The sequence below is a fragment of the Haplochromis burtoni genome, unplaced genomic scaffold (assembly GCF_018398535.1).
Source record: "Haplochromis burtoni strain Fernald_Lab_line unplaced genomic scaffold, NCSU_Asbu1 Contig_100, whole genome shotgun sequence".
Lineage (NCBI taxonomy): Eukaryota > Metazoa > Chordata > Actinopteri > Cichliformes > Cichlidae > Haplochromis > Haplochromis burtoni.
In genome coordinates this window covers 706839-729237 of record NW_024582461.1, presented here as the reverse complement: position 1 = coordinate 729237, position 22399 = coordinate 706839, and the positions used below count along the sequence as shown (strand labels likewise).

Sequence of the window (22399 nt, the reverse complement as noted above, 5' to 3'; positions counted from 1 at the left end):
GATAGATAGATAGATAGATAGATAGATAGATAGATAGATAGATAGATAGATAGATAGATAGATAGATAGATAGATAGATAGATAGATAGATAACATATATTAATTTCCCCCCCTTTTTTTAAGGAAAGATGCTGCACTCACTGACAGAGGACTTGAAAGACATCTGCCTCCAAATTGTGTGAACCTCTTCTGCTCTCCACTTCAACCTGCTAAATCAAGCTACCTGGTCCTGCCATGCTGAGTGCAGTGCTCTGCCCCAAGTCGCAGGCCAATTCTGCACATTACTGGCCTCTCCATGTGTTCCTTCTCGAGCTGCTGATACCAGGAGTCCTGCCTAGTATTTCCAGACTGCCCCCTTCAACCAAACGTGAGATCATCGTCGATGGGGACTTGGTGATTGGAGGCCTGTTCCCGGTGCACGAAAAAGGCGATGGAATGGAAGACTGTGGTAAGATCAACGAGGGGAGAGGGATCCAGAGACTGGAAGCCATGCTGCTGGCACTTGATGAGATTAACTCCAGCGATCGCATCCTTCCTGGTCTCCAGCTGGGGGCTCACATCCTGGACACCTGCTCGAAAGACACTTATGCTCTGGAGCAGTCGCTAGATTTTGTAAGAGCATCCCTAACTAAGGTGCACGACCCAGGTTTCATCTGCCCAGACGGCTCGAGACCAATTCAAAATGAGGTTCCACTGGCCATCTCAGGGGTTATCGGAGGATCTTACAGTGATGTTTCAATTCAGGTGAGTGTGCAAATGTATATTAACCTTTGTTTAGTGGATCAGTTGCACTTGCATGCCTTTACTGAAAACTGTGACACATGCAAAATTGCCATGCCACTATACTAAGATAAATAGTATACCATATGGTATAGCTATGGTACATCATGTGGGTTTTCTATGTCTTGTACTGACCTCATCTGGGATGAGGGGTTGAGGTGCTAAGTTATCAGCCTATGCTAGCAAGCATGGTTAGCAAGGTGCATCCATAAACTGCATGGGTCCATTGCAGAAACAGAAATGCTTGCTTATTGGTCCCCATCTAACGCATGCAATTATATTTTTAGAATTACAGTTAGCAAAATTGGACCACAGACTTCCTGGATGATCTGTCAAAATTAGCTACAGAGCAAGGCATTGTATGTGTCAGTTATCAGCATGAATCCAAAAGGCACTAACACCCCAAACACAATAAGTGATCTATTTCAGCAATGAGCGGAAGTTTTGCCTCTGGTAATTATCTTCTTTGTCTATGGGGCTCTCACCAAAACAAAGTCCTAATGTTTCTTTAAGTGTGTAAGTGTATATGTAGTCTTTTCAGTTGATTGTGTTTTGTCTGCGTCTGTAATCAAGTAATTTGTTATTGCAAGAGCAAATATTTTGCAACTTAACACTTGTACGCCTTTAAAAAAAACTTGTTAATTCACAATATTATTCCAGTTATTTATTTTGTGAGCATGCATTGTGTTACATGGGGGTGGATGCTCATTCACATGTTGAAGTTGCTAAAAGAATCCTTGCATCTCCACTTTTCACAAGCTGTAGAATTGAGCCTTCAGTAGAAGAGGTTTCTCTTTGGCTGGAGTAAGAATTTACTGAGATTATTTTGTCTGAAGCATCAACATTCACAGACACATCAATCACTTTGTCAGCAACTTCATTTCTGCCTTGCAAGGAAAACTGACCTTTCACACATGTATGAAAGGTTGCTAGAGGCAGTTCATCTGACCATAATTAATTAACTCTGATTGCCCTTACATGACATAATTACTGAAGCACTCAGTGTTAGCAAGACAAAGTGCTCAGGAATAATTTGGTTATACACACACACACACACACGCACGTACAATATGTGGCGAAGCCTTGGGTAAACTATACACAAGTAAAGATCATCTCTATTAGCCTTAGGGGTGCGGCAACATGATCACATTTGAGTTCAGAGAATAACTGGACCAATGTTTTCCAGTTTTTCGCTTGTTACATGATAAGCATCATTAATCCAGCTAATAGTCATTTATTATACACCAATATTTAATTAATACTGACTGAAATGATAAAATAACTCAAGTTCTGCTTTTTGATTTTGGGGTTCATCCTGTTTTGTGCCTCCTAAGATTTTGTGTCATGCGGTCTGTTAAGTACAACAGTGGAATCTTTGCCACAGGAACCTTTTCAGTGTGTCACAAAGTATTTGTAGTACATGTTCACCTCTAATGAAAATGCTATTGTGGTTTTCCAGAAATATCACTGCTCTGCCCTCTAACTTGTTTTGAGCAGTTGAAACACTGCACTGTGCGGAACTTCAGATTTGTTTGTTCAAACAGTACAGTTCCATCACATTTAATTAAAAGTTGGTGACACAGTGAAGATCACCAGTTTTAACAGCAACTTTCTACAGGCAATATCTATCCACTTTTTTCCTCAGTCAAAGGACCTCAAAGCATAGCATCCTGGCTGCCGGGATTATCCTGGATATTTGTCTCAGAGAAACCCAGCAATAATAAAATACAATGAAAACACAAACAAACAGAGGCACTGGCTTTTGCCACAACACAAAACCTCTTAGGCATTAGGAGACTCATTGTACAGGAGTAACAATATCCTTGTCATGATAAAACTGCAATAATCATTTTAAGCTTTATAACAAATTGTTTCATTGTCTGCTAAATCTTTTAGGTTTCTCACTACTTATAGCTACCTTACATTGCAGGAACTTGGTGAAGGTGAAAGTTAACTTACTTGAACAGACTCCTTTTCTCCATTCTTCCTACATTCCTGTCCAAATTCAGCCAGTAAGCAATGAGTCCATGCTCAGCAGTTTTTTGTGGCTGATGAGAAGAACTTACTGTGGAATAGGTACTTTTTCTCCTCTGCAAGGTACTGCAGAGGCAGTTTGACTAGGCACAAAAGGTTATGGTGGCCTAAAAAGCCCGTTAGTTCCTGTGGTGGAAACCAACATTATGTTTCATTGGTTCACGGGTTTATGTATGTGACTAATGAAACAGTTTTGTTTCATTCAGTAACATCTCTATTCAGTTATATTGCTGATTCATGTTTTTTGTGTCTAATTTGACCACTGGATGCTGTGGCTTTGCTTTTCAAACAAAAAAAAGCTTCTTTCAGCTTTTCTAAAGCTAATAAAAACCCTTTCTTGTAACGTGTTTAAGTAGTCTTCAGGAATAGTTCTTCAGGTTTCTTGAAGGACAGAGCTTTTCATTTGATATTAGTCACAACCTTGATCCCAAACTGCTTCGGTAATGTTGATATCCAGGCTCTGGGGAGGCCAGTCCATGACTGGTAGTTTTCTGTTGTTTATTTTTCTATCCTGGTATGTTTCTACTCTGTTGGCAGTGTGTTTTGGATCACTGCCATGGTAAAAAAAAAAAAAAGAAGAAGAAATGTCAATTAGATGCTTTCCAGATGGTATTGTATGGTGGATCAAAATCTGGCAGGACTTTTATGTGTTCATAATTACATCAATTTTGACAAGATCCCCAACACCACTGGCTGAAATGCAGCCCCAAACCACGACAGAGCCTCTGTTGGGTTTTTCAAAAGGTTATAGACACTCATTTTTCTACCTTTCTCCTGACCTCTTCCACACATACTGATGATAACACTGATGATTAGGGTGACTGATGATTAGTATAACTCCATAGGTGTTAACTGTTGATTTTCAGTCCAATTTGAAAAACCCAGCTTTGCCTTCTAAACTGACTCGTTACTGTGCTAAATTCAATAATTGCATTACAGTTCATGTTGTTACTTGCACTACAAAGTCTCTTCAGTCATCGACACACTGCCAATAGAAAGAAAAAAAATCAAGCACATTTTTCATCCTGTGGGTTTGCTACAATCAGCTTATTTCAGTCTGTGTGCTGGGTGGAGGAAAGTGGTGGAGTGATCTACAGTTTTTAAGAAGTGGCAATATGGACAGTACTTTTATTTTGATTGCATGAAAGGTCAAGAGTTTGATGGTGAAATTCAGACTGCATCCAGGACAGAAACAATTGCACTGTTCTGCTAACAAAACATCCCTCTTGGCAAGCAAAGACAGCGTGCCAAAACAAAGTCAGCCAAGAACCCAGAATTACGTTAAACTTGAGTGATGCCTATCCCAGTGCAGCAGCCAGAACCTGAAACCACAACAGATAACAAAGACCGTGATGAGTGATCACCTGTAGCTGCAGGTTTATAGTGTTAACTGGTTATGATATAATCTGTCAAGTCAATTTCTGCAGTAACGTATAACAAATATAGCAAGTAGTGTAAAAGATTACTTTCCCTGGTGTGTTATGAGTTAATGTACTGTTTTACATTAATGAAAAGCAACAGCAGCTTTTGCTCCCTGTTTCCCTTCCTTAAGAATGGCTTCTTGAAAGCCATGCTTCAACTGAGGCCATTTCTGTTGAGGCTTCAGTGAACAGTACATGCTGGATTTCCCCCCCCCTATTATACATGACTTTCAGACACTGTTTATTGGCTGTGGATAGTTTTTTGACCTGACAATTCTTCCTTTGTCAGTTCAAGTAAATTCAATTCAATTTTTTTATGTAGTGCCAAATCACAACAATAGTCACCCCAGGGTGCTTAATGTTGTAAGATAAAGATCCTACAATAATAGAGAGAAACCCCAACAATCAGACAACTGCCTGCCTATAAGCAAGCAATTTGATGACAGTGGGAAGGAAAACCTCCCTTTTAATACAAAGAAATCTCCAGTAGAACCAGGCTCAAGGAGGGGCAGTTATCGGCTGTGACTGTTCGAGGGTGATGGGAATGAGCTAAGATAAAAGACATGCGCTACTTGTCCTCTACTTGTCAACTTTCCTCAAATTTAATAATGACAAACTGCACACCATGCTGAGATATGCCAGGTTTTTTGGCTAATAGCTCTTTGGGAATCACGTTGTTGAAGCAGAAGTACAGTTTTATGCCTGTCAAACTGTGGTGTCCATGGTATTTATTTATTTATTTTTTGTAGATTAAACTAACAAAATGGGAACAAATTATGTGTTTGCGAAAGGCTGCTAGCGTGAAAGTGACTAATGATACAATTTAAAATTGGTTCTTTGCCAAGTTGCTTATTATCTGTTGATACAACACTTGTCCATCCCTTGAGTTAGGTGCCTTTTTTATGTTTGAATGATTCATAGGTCTGTACTAAGCAACAAACAAAGAAAAAAATTAGTCTGAATGTGAGTCAGCTATAAGAAAATGAGTGAAAAAGCAACCAATGTCCAAAGTAAAACAAAGATCAAGACTTTTGTGTAGTACTCTAGGTCACTTACAAAGCTTCGTATTTTAACTTATAAATATCACGTGTCATCACTTCAATAGAAAAAGTCATCAGTAATGTTTGCCATAGTGTCAAGCCAATGTTATAAATAACTGAATCCTTTATCCTTTATAACTGCAGGCTGTATGGTTTTCACTTTGAAATCTAGTATTTCTTTAAATATAAAGTATGACAGCTGAACTGTCTCATTTTGCATATCACTATGCATTGAGGAGTATAGATAACACTGAGTTGTGCTACAGCCAGAATATGATCCAACCTTAGCTAAGTTCTTGCAGAGATTAATGCTTCGTCAGAGTGTGTTAAAGCTGAATGGAGAGTTCGACAGAAAGGGACTGAGGATATCCAGCACCATGTTATAATCTTCTAAAGCCTTCATTACACTCAGGGCTTCCTTTCATAGTAATGTTGATGATGCCTTGACAAAAGAACAGCTTGTTTTTTGTCTATTTCCTTGTGAATGAATCTTCAGCAGCCACACAGTCACAAAGGCTAAAAAAGAAACTCTCTGCTTTTTTGTTTTTGTATAAATTTGAATACATACCTCTACTGTCACGATGCTCAACAGTCTCTTTGTGAGTGCCTTCACTTCCTGGGCACTTTAATGAATCGAGCCGTGAGAGTGGCTTGAGGCCCATGGTGGGATTTTTTTGAGAGGTCACTGTCTTCACAGTCCCCATTTATCCCAGAGAAGCACTTTGTGGAGATGAAGGGCATTATAAAACAGAGGAGGATGAGTGCCAGAGACCATCCTGGGGAACTTTGAGAGAAGCTGCTTTTCCCATCTGCGGGATATGTCTCCATTGGCTGGCAGGGATGTGCCCACCTGCGTGTGGAAAAGGCTGATGCTGCCTGTGATAGGGCCAAGGACAAGAGGTGGTAACGATGGTGGGAGATGAGCCAGTTTCTGTTTAGTCTCAAAGGATTTGTTCATAATTAGCCCAGCAACATTTAGAAGGCTTGCATCGCTGCCTTGCTCATCCCAGTGTATTTTGTTGTCTTTGTTATATCTTCTCACAGTTGAGGTTTTTGAAAATAGTTTGCCGTGCCAAACAGGATGTTAGCCATATAGAAGCATCTATGATTCATAACCAGCAGCCCACACATTTTACACCTATGGATTTAGCTTAGCATCACAGAGAAATCATTTAAGAAAGACAATTAAATAATTTTAATGTGTTCCCACAATGTCTTATGCTTGGGTAGCTTAACAATTTAAAAAATGACATTTTCTTAGAGGCATAGCCACAAGTTTATCTTCAACATTAACTTTATGTTGAAGATAAAAAAAATGCAACACGCAGAGCTCTGAAGCAGCTCAATCCACTGCACAGACTATATGCACAGCCCAGCTGCTTGTGTCTAATTTACCTACATTAACTCATGTATGGATTGGGAAAAAAGTGTTGTAAATCTTGGGTTACTTTTTTGACATTAAAATTTTTTTTTAAGATGAACCATCCCTGGCAAGTAATATGACAATATCAACTTATCTCCCTTCAGTCTCCAGACATCAAGACTGCAGACATCTAAAGGTGTAATATTTTGAAATTATACTCAAAAAACACCAACTAAATCCTTCAAGACCGGCAGATAAACTCTATTTTATCATTGCTGAAGCATCTGGGAAGGTCCTCAATAATTTCAGGTTATAACATCTGTCCCGCCACATATCGATGTTTAATACGTTTGGTGTGCAGTGTTTTATTAACTCTGTCTTTATTCTGTTTTCCCCCGCTCACAGAGCAAGTCGGGTAAAACAAAAAACAAAAAGCAACCTTGCTTTGGTGTTAACTTCAAAAGACTTTTGTTTATCATGTGATATTATAGCTGAATATAATATCGGTTATTTTAGAAGTGAAAAGTTTAGCACATTCAGAGAACACATTGCAGCTCTCTAATTAGCACATCAGTATGTCATTCAAAGTGAAGGAAAACATTGTAATGACTGGAAAGCTGGTTCGAGTCAAGACCCACACAGTCAATAATGGTGCTAGCCTATTTGTGCCTCGATGCACTTCCCTTCATCTCGCCCGTCTTAGAGCTGTTGTTTTTTTTCCTACGTAGTATCACATAAATAAAAAATGAGCCTTTACGCAGAACCCGTGGCTGTTATTTAAAATTTTGCGCTGAAGATTGTGTGACAGGAGCACTGCACTTCAGTCTTAATAACAGTAAAAATTGCCAAACCTATCAAGCTGGTTCAGAAGTGCTAGGAGCTAGAAGTGATATATCAAAGCATTATTTTCCAAGAAGGCGATAAAGAGCAGATGTATTCCTGTTCTCAAGTGTGGCTCAAAAGGTTGCTCGTGTGGTGAGTATTGTTTTGCTGGTGGGAGGAAATAATAGGTCTATGTTTAATATGAAGATTTGCCTGTTCCTGAAATAGCTCATGCAAGCAATTCAACAAACAATCCTTTCTGCCTTTGCATCGCCAGCTATATGAGCTGTGATATCAGATTTTGATTACAGCCGGCTGGGATCCACAGACATAAATGCATGCACGACATGGTCTTATATAAAGTACACGTGAATAGGTCTAGCCCTTTGTTTTTGTGGGTTTGTGTGTTTGTATCTGTGGCTTAGTTCAGTTGTTTAAATATGGGTCTGTTTGTGGCCATATATACTTACATTTAGAATCTGAGGTGATAGTGACTTCCTGGAGTGTATTGCCAAATTCAAATCACATAGAACATTATTTGAGGTTCTTGTGCAGTGCCCTGTGCCCTTGTTCACACGAGCTGTTTGGTGAAATGTGGCACTGCATAAGCGTCTGAAAATTAGTTTACTTTTTGATAGTCCCTTTGGATCTTTTACACGCAAGTAGCTGGAGCTGTTTTGCAAAGAAGAATGGGCAAGAAATTCAGTCGCTAGATGTGCAAAGCTGGTAAAGACATACCCTAAAAGACTGGCAGATGTAATTACAGCAAAAGGTGGTTCTACAAAGTATTGCCTCAGGGGACTGAATAATTACGCACACCCCACTTTTCAGTTATTTATTTGTAAAAAAAATGTTTGGAATCATGTATGATTTTCGTTCCACTTCTCACGTGTACACCACTTTGTATTGGTCTTTCACGTGAAATTCCAATAAAATTGATTCATGTTTGTGGCTGTAGTGTGACAAAATGTGGAAAAGTTCAAGGGGGCCAAATACCTTTGCAAGCCACTATGTATATATGTATATATATATATATATATATATAGATATATGTATGTGTGTGTGTGTGTGTGTGTATATAGCTCCAAGTGGAAAGAATAGCAAGCAGAAGAATGTTGATTCATCTGAATTGGAGTTTTCAGTTTTGAAGAAGGTTTGGAGAACTGCAGAGAGACTCTGCAGCTGAACACAAGGTTCACACTTGGTGTTGGGTTTGCCATAAGAGAAAAACAAACTAGACCGAAGTGAACGAACATTTTTAGTGTAAACTATGTGTCTGTTTGATGTTGCACAGTCAATTAAGTCACCACCGGTGTTCTGCTGTTTCAGCTGTCTCTTCACAGTAGAGCAGAACAACTTAGCCTTAGTGCTGCTCCCTCTCAGTGAGTGTTTTGATCAAAGTTTAAACTGCTGCATACATTAAAATGATGCTAAGCTGTTATTTTCATTAACAACCATTTTCTCATATATTTCAGTGCAACGATAAATTATCATATTCAAATGATAGATTGAACATTCAAAGAGCTCCATACAAACTGCTTTCCGATTCATTTACAGTTATATCACTTTTAGGTTTATTTTTCTTTTACCTTTGATGTGTTTTTGCATAGCCTACAAAAAACACAAGGACTTAGTGGAGCTCAGACTTAGTAAATTTATTGTTATTGTTGTTCTTTTTGTTTTTTAAAATGACATGTATCATTAATGTAGCAACAAATCAATTCTTATTAAATTAAATGAACTCTGTAGTTTGCCCAATAATTTAATTACCGTTTACTTTTTTAGCAGCTTGATTAAAAATATCAGTAATTAACATGTTTAATGATTTACACTGCATATTTATTTTTGCACTCAACCCTTTCCTATCAATTTCAGTATTTGAATTTAACTAATACAATTCAAATGCATTGTACTTAATTCAGCAGCAAAACCATATATGCACAAATTTAACCTGTGTCATCTGCTGTATCTACTACAGGACTCAGTTTGATCTTTGGGGCTTTCCATCCTGAAACATATTATAAGACATATTAGAAAGTCTCTTCCCATGTTCCAGCTGTTTCAGTTTTTTAATGCTTCCTCCAAATGTGGTCTAAACTACATGATGCATATTACTGACTGAACCAATATTGACATAGATATTCGGCATGTTGGCCATTGTCTAACTACATTCTTAGATTCCTTTACTTTGGCGACTAACTTTCTTCTTGAAATAGAAACACTTTTTTACCGCCCCCCCCCCCCCTTTTATTTGTTTATTTATTTTTTACACACAACGCTACTCAGAACATGTGGTCATGGTTTATTTTTCATGCAATATATTTGATGGAAACTGCTCAGGGAGGGGGCTGTGGTAGACAAAAATTTGCGGAATTAAATGTTGTTTTTTTTAATTAACATGAAAAGCAGTCATTCTGTTATATTTTTACATTGAATACTGATGGTGCTCTTTTGGACGTTAATGTTTGAAATATAAGTTACATGACCAACTGGGATAGATAACTGATACATTGTAACTATTCAGTGGACTTACAATACTTAAAATATCTATGTAACTGAATTGCTAGGCCAAAAGAACATAAATAATGACCCTAAAAAAATCTTATACAATCACTAGTCAACAATTTTTTGTATGATAATTTTTCTTTATTATGTACAAATTTAAAAATCAGAGAAAGGAAGACTTAATTTGAAACATTAGCCCTACATTAGAAATCGTAGCAGGATTGTTTTTCTACATCACACAGTTCAGAAGAAAACTGCACCCAGTTTTAGAGTCCATCTTACAAGGCCAGATCAAAACGTGGAATGGGATGATGTGACATGAAGAAACATCACTTTCTCCAGTACACAATTTCAGAACATTATGATATGTAGATATGTTAGTTTTATCATTCAGCCAAATGTCGGCTTTTGGATGTCTCCACAATCAGATTTATTCACATTTTTAACAATGTAGCGCACCAGTAGAGAAAAGGTTTATATCTGTTCAACCGTTGCAACTTCTACTCACAGTACTTTCAATATCCTATTCTGAAAGAAAATGAAAATATTACTTGGGGGGGCTTTTTTTTTTTTTTTTTAGTGTTTATTGAAATAGTACAATGAAGAGATGTCACGCAAGCCAAGAGAGAGAGAGAGCTGGGAATATACATAGTAAAAGGCTTCAGGGAGGATTCAAACTCAGGCTCTGCAATAGCCTTAGGGTATATGCTTTACCTGATCAATGCGGGAAGCGATAACAGCAGCTCACTTGTGGGATGTATGTCTATATGTGTATATGTAACTTTACCTTTAAGCATTATTAGGTTTCCTACTACTTTGAAGGACAATTTCAAGGTCAGATATAATAAAAGAATTAATATTTGACAATTGCATTTCGCACTTGATAAAGTTCCAGGTCATTTGAGCATAATTTCATCAAAACTGGACGAAAAGTTTAATAATAATAATAATCATCTATAAAGGAGCACATATCCCAATTTGGGCCATGTTTGCCAAAATTTAAGGGTCGAAATGTATTTCAGTCATTTCAAGTTGCAATTAATCAAATATAATTACCAAAACTTACCAAATATATCACGATAACTGAATACAACCAACAATTTTAAGCATCATTTTCACCTTCAGTCACCCAAAAGTTGTAAAGTTTTACAACATTTAAATAATAATTCAAGGTAATGACGTCAGTCAACATAAACATGCCAATGAAATAAATGTTGATTACCAAACAGCTTTCTCTTGACATATAAAGACCTACAGCCTTTTAATAAAAATATTAGTTTATGTATAAATTGGTAGTCATGAAAGCACTTCCTGTGCAGTGTAATAGAGCGTTTTCTCTGTTTTTTCCTGTTAAAGAGATTCTGGCTGGACTAATGAGCCTCCTTAACAACAGAACCAAAACAACCCTTAACTATTTAATGTACTTCCATAATAACTATGATATATTAAAAATAACCTGTAATTCTAATGAGGTCTATAAACTAATTATGCAAATAATATTGCAGTTATGTAATGATAAACCCGTCCTCAAAAAATAAATGGGCACAGCTCATGTTACTTCTACATCTGGAAAGAGTTTCAATTTAAAGATCGCTCATGATTGGTGGAAAATACCCACCCCTCCCCCAGTTGTAGTTGTGACTGCTGTGTAAACATGCTTTGTGAATGTACAATTTTAATTATGATCAGAACTATGTGTAATTTTGGGAATACCTTTGGGCATTTCCTCCCCTTTTTTTCTGCAGTTGATCCAAACAACCTATATTGGTTTGGTTCATCACTAGAGATCTGATTATGGTTGCTTCATATATGATAATATTTTACCTTTCTTCATTATGCACAAACTTAAAAATAAAAAAAGTTCTATATAGAGAAGACTTAATATGAGTTTGACTGAAGTTAAAAGCCTGAGTTATAAGTTTGTAAAATAAGGACCCAGGTCTTAACTAAATAAAATAAATGAGTGTCAGTGAAAGTGAAAGTGTACACTCCTCCAAAGCTATGTGACTTAATCACAAAATAAAATACAAGTCTAGAGTTTTTGGTGTCTCTTCCTCTGAGCCGGTGCGGTGGGTGTTTCTATCCAACTGAGAGAACAAGTGGGAAATACCACATGAGGATGAACAGACGGTTACTGTCACACACTCCAGTGCCGTCCTGAAAGGTGCGCTGTCAAGCTTCTCCAAGAATCTATTGATGAAGGCCAACTGCCTGTCTAAAAAAACCCTGCAAGAGGATACTACCTTATTATCATGCAAGTGTGACTGACTGGCTCATTGTGATTGCTGACATGTTAGCTTGCATAAATGGTGTATATATCCCAGGCAGCATAACCTTAATCAGTGGATTTAATCAGGCATACCTATGTCTCAACAACAGACATATCTCAGTGTAAATAACTGCATGAGACCACACTAGATCACTGGAAAGAATACTACTGGGTACAGTTTCAATGCCAAAATACATCATATTTACTCTATTTCTCCCCTCAGGAGGTTGTGGTGTATTTTATGCTGCTTCTTAGCTTTTGGGTATTTTAGCTTAAAAAGTTTAAGCAGATGGCAACTTGCAGATAGGGATTAGTGTGATTTTTTTAGTCTTAACAGCCTACTGTGGATTGCATTCACAACAACAACTAGTCTCACGTCTGTGTTTTGACCTGATATACATGAGGCACTTTGTTAGTTACACCATGCTAGCACCATATCGATCCCCTTTAGCCAAAAAACTGTTTTAATTCTTTGTGACATACAGTTACCAAGGTGCTGGAAATGTTACTCAGACACTTTGGTCCATATTTTCATGATGACATTACACAGTTACTGCAGATTTGTTGGCTGCACATCCATGATGTGAATCGTGAGTTCCACCATTTCCCAAAGCTGCTCTATTGGACTGAGATCTGGTGACTGTGGAGGCCGAGTGAGTACAGTGAATTCATTGCCATGTTTATGAAACTAGTTTGATTTGAACTTTGTTGGAAGGTATGTTTTCCTGCGGGGCAGCCATCAGAAGATGGGATCACTGTTTTCATAAAATGGTTGTTATTGGTCATCAACAATTCTACTGCTAAAGTATCCTCCACACCATAATACCATCCCCACAATGGAGAATCCATACTTTAATGTTGTTTATCTCAACTTCGTGCTTTTGACTTGATTTTTTTCTGGCTCTTGGTTTAAATTTAAGCAGGTTGTCTTTAACATGCCTAAATGCAATGAATTGCTACCGTGTGACTAGCTGATTTGATATGTGCACTATCGAGCAGACAAAGAGGTGTACCTAATAAAAAAGCTGGTAAATTAAATTAATGATGGTTAGCACTGTTGCCTCACAGCAAGAAGCTCCTGAGTTCTATTCCACCATCAGGCCAGGGTCTTTCTGTGTGGAGTTTGCATGTTTTCCCCGTGTTTGCATAGGTTCTCTCTGGGTTCTCCGGCTTTCTCCCACAATCCAAAGACATGCTGTCAATGGGGTTAGGTTAATTGGAAACACTAAATTACCCATATGTGGGAATAAATGCAAGTGCGAATGGTTGTCTCTGTCTATATTAGCCCTGCGACAGACTGGCGACCTCTCCAGGGTGTACCCTGCCTCTCGCACTAAGACAGCTGGGATAAGACAGCTTATCCTGAGAAGGATAAGCGGATTGATGGATGGATGTTTTTATATATAGCACCAAATAATAATAACTTACAAATAATAACTTACATCTCAAGGTTAACAAAATATTACTGAGTAACATGATCTGGGAACATGCTACATGCAGAACACTGTATACTTGGTGTGTATGCAGGATAATACATATGATTTATATCATCACAGAAAGGACTAATAGCTCTGTTTAGGATTTTGTGAGCTGGAATGAGAGACCTGGGAGACAAAATGGTACTTTAATTGGGGCTTGGAGTTAGTGTAGTAGGTTCCAATTACATACACGGGGATGCCATTGTTTGGAAAGCCTCCAGGCAAACAGTGGTGCTTGAGGGAGGAGGCGGTCACATTGAAGCCCATGGGTATTCACTAATCACCACTGTGTCTCATAGGGGATTCCTGGAAAATGACAAGTTTTTACTGCCTTGCTGCCATGGCACTGTAATACTGTGTGGGAAAATAATTGCCATGAGTTTATGGTATGACTACGACACAGCCGTTTTCTGCAGGCTTGTGTTCAACAAGGATGCCACGCTGAGTTGTCAGTCAAAGATTATCATCTAGCCCTGGTGAACTCAGCAGCACCAGCAATCAGCTCCAGGAGGAAATTAATGTATTATCTGGGTTACATGGGTATCATAAGTCCCAGCAAAATCTTCCCCCAATAACTTGACAGAATGGCTCAAGTGGAGAAAACAGAAAAATCCCACTGATAAAACTCATATCTGTCTGCCATTGTTGCTGTTGTTATCTGCACTATTGTTGAATCGATTTGTGGCACTGGCTGCTGGTGATGTGGATCTCTGACACAATAAGCAGTCTGAGATAGAGAAACACTGAATTGTTGCTGTTTCCACAGCCAGTCTCCACCGCTATCAGACTATCAGACAGATAGCTGATCTGCACTTAATGGCTCCACTTAAACTACAAACAGAATATACAAGTCAAAAAGTAGAATAGCTTAAAAATATATAAACAAATGAATAAATACTTAATGCAGGACTTATAAGTAAATTAATTAATTTCTACACTTTATTATACAATTTACAGCAAAAACAATGACTCTGCACTCTTCATTATTATTTTCGAACCCATATTTTTGTAATTAAGAATTGATAAAACATCTGTGTAATGCAAGACAGGTTAAAAAGTACAAATAAAGGAATAGGTATATTTAATAAATTTAAACAAATATGACTGTATGTTTAAAAAATCTTGTTCAACTTTGTAGTGTTGGGAGCACATCAGTGTACGGCTCAAGCCTTTTTCTGAAATTCCAGCAAATAATCACTTGGTTTGTCTGACATACAAAATACAGTGGAGGCACTGTCATGGTTAGGGTCTGCAGTGTCGCTAGTGGTGTTGGGGATCTTGTCAAAATTGATGGACATGAACACAGCAAAGTACCATCAGATTTTGATCCATCATGCAATGTGTCTTTGTGGTAGCATCTTCATTTTCAGCATGAAAATGATCCCAAACACTCTGCCAATGAATTCAATTCAATTCAATTTTATTTATACAGCGCCAAATCACAACAACAGTCGCCTCAACGTGCTTTATATTTTAAGGTAGACCCTTAGACCCTAGAATAATACATACAGAGAAAACCCCAACAATCAAATGACCCCCTATGAGCAAGCACTTTGGCGACAGTGGGAAGGAAAAACTCCCTTTTAACAGGAAGAAACCTCCGGCAGAACCAGGCTCAGGGAGGGGCGGCCATCTGCTGCGACCGGTTGGGGTCAATGCAGTAAAACCATACCTAGCTAAGCACAGAATGCAGCACTCAGTCATGGATTGGCCTCCCCAGAGCCTGGACCTCAACATTACTGAAGCAGTGTGGGATCATCACAACAGAGAACAAAACAAAAGGCAGCCAACATCCAAAGCAATGCTTTGAATGTCCTCCAAGAAGCCTGGAGAACTATACCTGTAGACTCATCAAAGATTAGAAAAGAAAGCCTGCCTAAGAGAGCTCAGGCTGTGTCTAAGAATAAAGATGCTCATACCAAATATTGACTTTCAAGCTTTTAGAATTGTGCAAACTATTTTTCCCCTTATTTGTATGTTTATCTATGTTTAAATATATTTCAATATATCACTGCACCTATTTCCTTTTTCCCAGCAGTTCCTGTGTGTGTGTGTATATATATATATATATATATATATGAGAGGATGTGATGAGACTGTTTTGATAGCATTTCCATTTCATTTGCTTTCCTCAGGTGGCTAACCTCCTGCGACTGTTCCAGATCCCTCAGATCAGCTATGCCTCTACTAGTGCAAAGCTCAGTGATAAAACCCGCTATGACTACTTCGCTCGCACCGTGCCCCCTGACTTCTACCAAGCTAAAGCAATGGCTGAGATTCTGCGTTACTTTAACTGGACATACGTGTCAACAGTAGCATCAGAGGGTGACTATGGTGAAACAGGCATTGACGCCTTCCAGCAGGAGGCCCGCTCTCGCCAAATCTGCATTGCCACTTCAGCCAAAGTGAGTCGTTCCATGAACCGCCAGGGCTATGAGAATGTGATCCGCTCCTTGCAACAAAAGTCTAACGCAAAGGTTGTCATCCTGTTCACGCGCAGTGAGGACGCTCGCGAGCTCCTTGTGGCTGCTGCCAGAATGAATGTCACTTTCACTTGGGTGGCCAGTGATGGGTGGGGAGCACAGGAGGGTTTGGTGAGGGGCAGCGAGACTGCAGCAGATGGAGCTTTCACCATTGAACTAGCCTCCTATCCTGTCAGAGAGTTTGAAGACTACTTTACCAAACTGAACCCATCGACCAATATGAGGAACCCGTGGTTCAGGGAGTTCTGGGAACACCGGTTTGACTGCAACCTACAGGAGCCTGGCTGTGCTGACTACAGCTTACGAGATGGAACTTTCGAACAGGAATCCAAAATCATGTTTGTGGTGAACGCAGTCTATGCGATGGCCTATGCCCTGCACAACATGAGGCAAGCAGTGTGCTCCAACACATCTAAGGTCTGCGATGCTATGAAACCAGGTAATGGCAAAAGGTTCTACAAGGAGTTCATCTTGAAGACCAAATTTGAAGGTATGCACAACATAAGTAAACAACAAACATGAAAAAAAAAAAAGAATTTAACATGTTTTTTAAATGGTTGGAAGTGGTAATATTTCACCATGGATACAAAGGAAATAAGGGTTGCAAAGAGCCATGACACAGGATTAAGCAAACAACTTCTGCTGAGCAGAGAAAGGCTTTGTAATTATTCAATTAGCAAAAAATAATCCATGAATTGGCACTGAAGAAACAGCGGGCAGGGAACATACTTTTCTTAAAATAGTACTGACAGGATGAATGAATGAACAAATTCAGAGAACAGCTGTGGCTCAGGAGGTTGAATAGGTGTTGAATAGGTGCATTAATCCTAAGGTCAGTGGTTTGGATCCTTGGATCCTCTAATTTGCTGTCAAAGTGCCATTGCCCTCCTGAACTAACACTAACAACATATGCGTGAAACTGTCTTATGTTAAAAATGTGATTTGTAGTATAAAGGGCTTAGAGGGGTTGATAGGAAAAGCTGTATATAACGCAGTGCATTTATATTTCGTGTTACATGAAATAGCAGGAAAAAAAGTATTTTAATTTAAATTATACAAAAACATAGCACTGTTCTTCAGTCCATGAATTGAACTTTGGCTCTCTTTTTCTTTTTTTGCCTTTTGTGTTATTCTTATATTATTATTATTATTATTATTGTTGTTGTTGTTGTTGTTGTTGTTGTTGTTGTTGTTGTCATTATTATTATTATATTCCTGGCTTTGAATTTTTAAATCCTTTATATTTCCTTTAAGTCTTCATTGCTGTATTTTATGCTTCCCACCAGCACCATTCAAACCTGCAGACACAGAGAACATGGTGCGCTTTGATTCAGTTGGTGATGGCATAAGCCGCTACAACATCTTTCATTACCACAAAGACGAGGGGAAGTTCGTCTACAAGAAAGTTGGTTACTGGGACCAGAACCTGACCTTGAATACCACCATGGTGCACTGGCGTGGTGATGTGCCACCAACCTCCCAATGTAGTGACCCTTGCAGGAAGAATGAAGTGAAGAGCATGCAGCCTGGTGATGTGTGCTGCTGGATCTGTATTCCCTGTCAGTCCTACCAGTACCTGCAGGATGAGTTCACCTGTGCTGACTGTAGTTTCGGTCAGTGGCCTCTGGCTAACTTGACTGGCTGCTATGATCTGCCTGAAGAATACATCCGGTGGGAGGATGCCTGGGCTATTGGGCCTGTTACCATTTCTTGCCTTGGCATACTGTGTACCCTGTCAGTAGTAGGCGTATTCTTCAAGCACAATGAAACACCGGTGGTTAAAGCAAGTGGACGTGAGCTCTCCTACATCCTGTTGTTGGGAGTGCTGATGTGCTACAGCATGACCTTTATCTACATCACCAAGCCTTCCACAGCTGTTTGCACCCTACGCCGTCTAGGCCTGGGGACCTCCTTCGCAGTATGTTACTCAGCTCTCCTAACCAAGACAAACCGCATCGCTCGCATCTTCAGTGGGGTAAAGGATGGAGCGCAGCGGCCACGTTTCATCAGCCCGGCCTCCCAGGTAGCAATCTGTGGTGCTCTTATCTCCTGCCAGCTTCTAGTGGCTGTTATCTGGCTGCTTGTGGAGGTGCCAGGGGTTCGAAAGGAGGTGAGCCCAGAGAGGAGAAACATTGTTACGCTCAAGTGCAACAGTAGGGACACCAGCATGCTCATCTCTCTCACCTACAATTGCATTCTCATCATCCTCTGCACCGTCTACGCTTTCAAGACAAGAAAGTGTCCCGAAAACTTCAACGAGGCCAAGTTCATTGGGTTCACCATGTACACCACCTGCATCATCTGGCTCGCCTTTCAGCCTATCTTCTACGTCACAGCCAGTGACTACAGGGTAACTATCCAGAATTTTTTTTTTCCTGATAAATAGCAAATTGAGTATTTATAATTCATATTTCTATAAACCTCTAAAGCCAACTTATGTGGAGTAGTGCAAACAAAGTCTATAAATGACTGTCCCCTGTGTTTTTAGCATCCCTGAAGAAGGTGTCACTTTCACATTCCATTTGATCACCTTCACCTAGACTCATGAAAGCTTTCTTTTCATGTGAGTTGAAGGATCTTTCAAGAAAACAACAAAGACTGGAGACAGATCAGGTCTGAATATACCCATAGAAATAGTTAAAGACAGTCAGATTGATTCATTAAACCGTGGCATTACTAAATGCTCTTTGACCCATTTTTTCAGCTAAGAGATGGATTCTAGAGATTTACAATAGGTTTTGTTTTTAAAAACCTAGGCTAAATCCCAGTGGGAACCCATACAGGGAACACAATAAGCAACATTATGGTGTGTATTAATAATCATTTTGAGCGGCCTACTGTTGCCCATTTTGTGGCACTACCTCCCTAATAGGAAATTTGACAAATCTGCTACAGAGTTGTCGCATAGGGATAATGTTTTTGCAGCATTTAGCCTTTAAAAAAATCACTACAGGCTAAATTTAGTCTGTAGTGCATCAAACTACAGTGAATAAACATGCTGAATATGCATTGTGACTTTAGCCATATAGCATATTAGTCTTATTAATATCTGCATATATAAATGCATTTATTTATTTGTGCAATGTGACATAGGATAAATAAGACAAAACTTTAAGCATAAAACTGACAGACCATGTAAGTTATGAGTGCTGATGCCTTAGGCAGTCCCAAGGCTACTGTCACAGCATTTTGGTCGAAGTGTGCAACAAGGCCTTTGTTGTGCAAACAGATAGGGGGGAGGTCTAGGGTCACAGAGGGTTTGTATCATGAGAAACCTCTGGCTTTTCATGACTGTTGTAAGCAGCCTTTTGGGTACTCAACCCATGAACCAAAAGCCAACTTTCCTGATCCTTAGTGGCCCCTAAGAGACCAGATACATTTTGTAGGAAATAAGGCTTCATACTAAAATTGCAACCGAGAGATTAACTGAAGGAATGAGGGGTTTCACACTGCACTGGAGATCTTGATGATTTGGTTCTGTGTGACAACAATAACAATGGCTGTGGGTTCAGCTGCCACATTTCAAATTAGAGTTGGATAACACGGTAATATCGTAATGAGGGTAGCCTAGTGAATCATGATGAGCCCAAGGTTTTACTGTTATGTAGACACATTTTCTTTCATGTTCAAAACCTTTAATTTTTTTCCGTCTCCTTTCTACAGAATAGTTTCTGTAGTATGAACTTTACTCACTGGGTAATAAAACAGTGAGTAAACAACCTATAAAGGCTAAATTAAAGTACATTAAATTGTGCTTCATAAAAGGGAAGGAAATTTAAGAAAGAGTAATAAGCTAAAACGACATTAAATGCAAATGTCTAACAATGAAATACATCATACAAATACAGCTCATGTTGTGCTGTTGCAAACACTGGTGGTTTCTAATTACTTGTGCAATCTGTTTAAAGGGAATAGCTGCTAGAAAGTTATCTTTATGGCTGAAAAAGATTAGGAGCTGCAGAGAGAAGGCAAAGTTATGTTACCAGGAGTCCTGGTGGTGCTTTTCACTACTTATTTTTGAAGTTGAAATGCATGATGACTTCTCATATTTCTGCAGTGCTGTTATTGTGCAGTATGTTTGGGAGAGATTTCACTTCATGCTGTGGTTCTGCAAATAGAAGTTCCTGGACTGCAGGGGTAACCAGTGGGGTGGGAAGAGACGGAGCTCAGGAAGATGACCCCAGCAGTCAGCTCACATTAGCAGCTGAAATATGACTAACAAGGCTCCGACTTTCCAGGACGGCCAGCTGTGCTTATCTCTCTTTCGACTTCTTGCCCTCATGTTCATGCGCATACAAATGGACAATTAGAATTGCTAACAAACGCAGCTGAAAACCACACACTGTTCAAGATGTAAAATATGGCTAATAATGTGAGAATAATAACTATAAGAAACCTGAAAGGGACAAATTTGATTTGTTTTCATTTTGATTCCATCCAGGTAACGTTTTCTTTTGCTTTCTGTTTCTTGAACAAAAAGTTGATTATCAGTTGTTAACCTTCTGTTAAACATCTAATTTATTATATCACTATTTATTAGTAAAGCTTATATCCATGTATAAGTGAATATTTGTTACAGGGTTGTGTTTGGTTTTTGATTGACTTTTAGAAAAGACGTTAATGTAAAGATTGATTAATGGATGTTTGAAAGGAACCACACATTAAAGTTAAGGTTTGTAAATAACCAGAACAGGGAATAAATGAAAATATGAGTGATTTGATCAAAGGCTGTGTGAGAGAGAAGAACTGGGACCAGGCGGCCTTTGAATGAACTTCATTAGTCTTTTTGAAGACCAAATGAAAAAACAAAGAGCAGACTGATGTAGCCATCATTACACACATGCTCTCTTTCATCCCAGGTACAGACCACCACCATGTGCATCTCCGTCAGTCTGAGTGGCTCCGTGGTTCTCGGGTGCCTCTTCGCCCCAAAGGTCCACATCATCCTTTTTCAGCCCCAGAAAAATGTGGCCACACTAAGAGTCACAGCCAACCGCTTCAGTACCACAGTTTCTACGTCTGCCTCTGCCCCCAGCTCCAGCTTCTCAAAAGGTACTAATGCAGAGTATACAGAATATGGTTCTTTACTTGTAAAAGAAACTATTAACACAACATAAAGACAAAGGACTACCAGATGGTCTTTAGCTCAACATGCTAACATACACACTTTATATGGTAAATATGAATATACAGCCAGGAGATTTAACACAACTTATCAGCTAACATGGCTTTCTCCAATATTAAACAATCAGTCTACGTAAAACTTGGAGATTATTTAATTTGTAGACGAGCACAAATGGGCTGCAAGCTGAAAAACCTGTTGTTTCAGGATTTGCCCATTATTTTAATTGGCCTTTTTATTTTTAATTTTATTTATTTATGATATTTTTTGCATATTTGTCACACTTCACAGGAAATAAAAAGCCCAGTCAAACCAACTTGGCCCTGTGTGAAAGAGTAATGCTTTATCGCATTGTTCTTGCTGCCAGCAGTGTTGGTCAAGTTACTTGAAAAAAGTAATCAGTAACTAATTACTGATTACTTCCCCAAAAAGTAATCCCGTTACTTTACTGATTACTTATTTTCAAAAGTAATTAATTACTTAGTTACTTTTTAAAAACACGATTTACAACCTGAATAGGTAATAAAGCGATAGATCTTTCAGCCCAATTCTACTTTTTCTGCATAATCCATCATACAAAATGTAATCAAATGGAAAAGTCTCTTTTTTTTTAAACTTGTTTTATCAGTTTTAATCTTTTAACTTTATGCCTGAAGTAAAAATTAAATTATATGCAACATTCTCTGACTTGAAGAAATTAGTTTAACATTTAAACCTATTTTCTGCACATTCCAGCACATAAAATAAAATATTTTTTGTGTTTACACTCAGTCTTTCAAATAGTTACAAGTAACGCGTTACTATACACGTTACAAGTAACGTGTTACTGCCTAATCTCTGGCTGCCAGGGGTGCCAACACCAGTTATTAGGTTTAGGGAGCAATTACTTTTTCACAGCACTGTAAATGAAATATACAGTACTGTTTAAATTTGTGAGGTGCTGGCAGGCAAATAAGAATATGCCTGTCTGTGTTCTTTCTAAGCTGAGATACCCTTTTCCATACGGATAGGGCATCTTACATAATTAAAAAATTAAGTAAGTATTACAAAAAAGTAAGTAATTAAAATGTATAAGAATCACA

General features: G+C 38.7%; 1 protein-coding gene across 3 annotated transcripts in view; it reads left to right on the top strand.

Moving 5' to 3' along the window:
• The window catches only part of grm2b (glutamate receptor, metabotropic 2b), a 28612-nt gene that overhangs the window by 4685 nt on the left and 1528 nt on the right, over positions 1-22399 (top strand). For 2 of the 3 annotated variants that reach the window (XM_005927477.3, XM_042223043.1), the window contains exons 2-5: positions 124-744; positions 15848-16685; positions 17482-18545; positions 21055-21247. In XM_005927477.3, the coding sequence (XP_005927539.1) occupies positions 235-744; positions 15848-16685; positions 17482-18545; positions 21055-21247 (2605 nt within the window). In that variant the 5' untranslated portion in view covers positions 124-234. The remainder of the gene's footprint in view (positions 1-123; positions 745-15847; positions 16686-17481; positions 18546-21054; positions 21248-22399) is intronic. The other variant, XM_005927478.3, reaches the window with a different exon arrangement.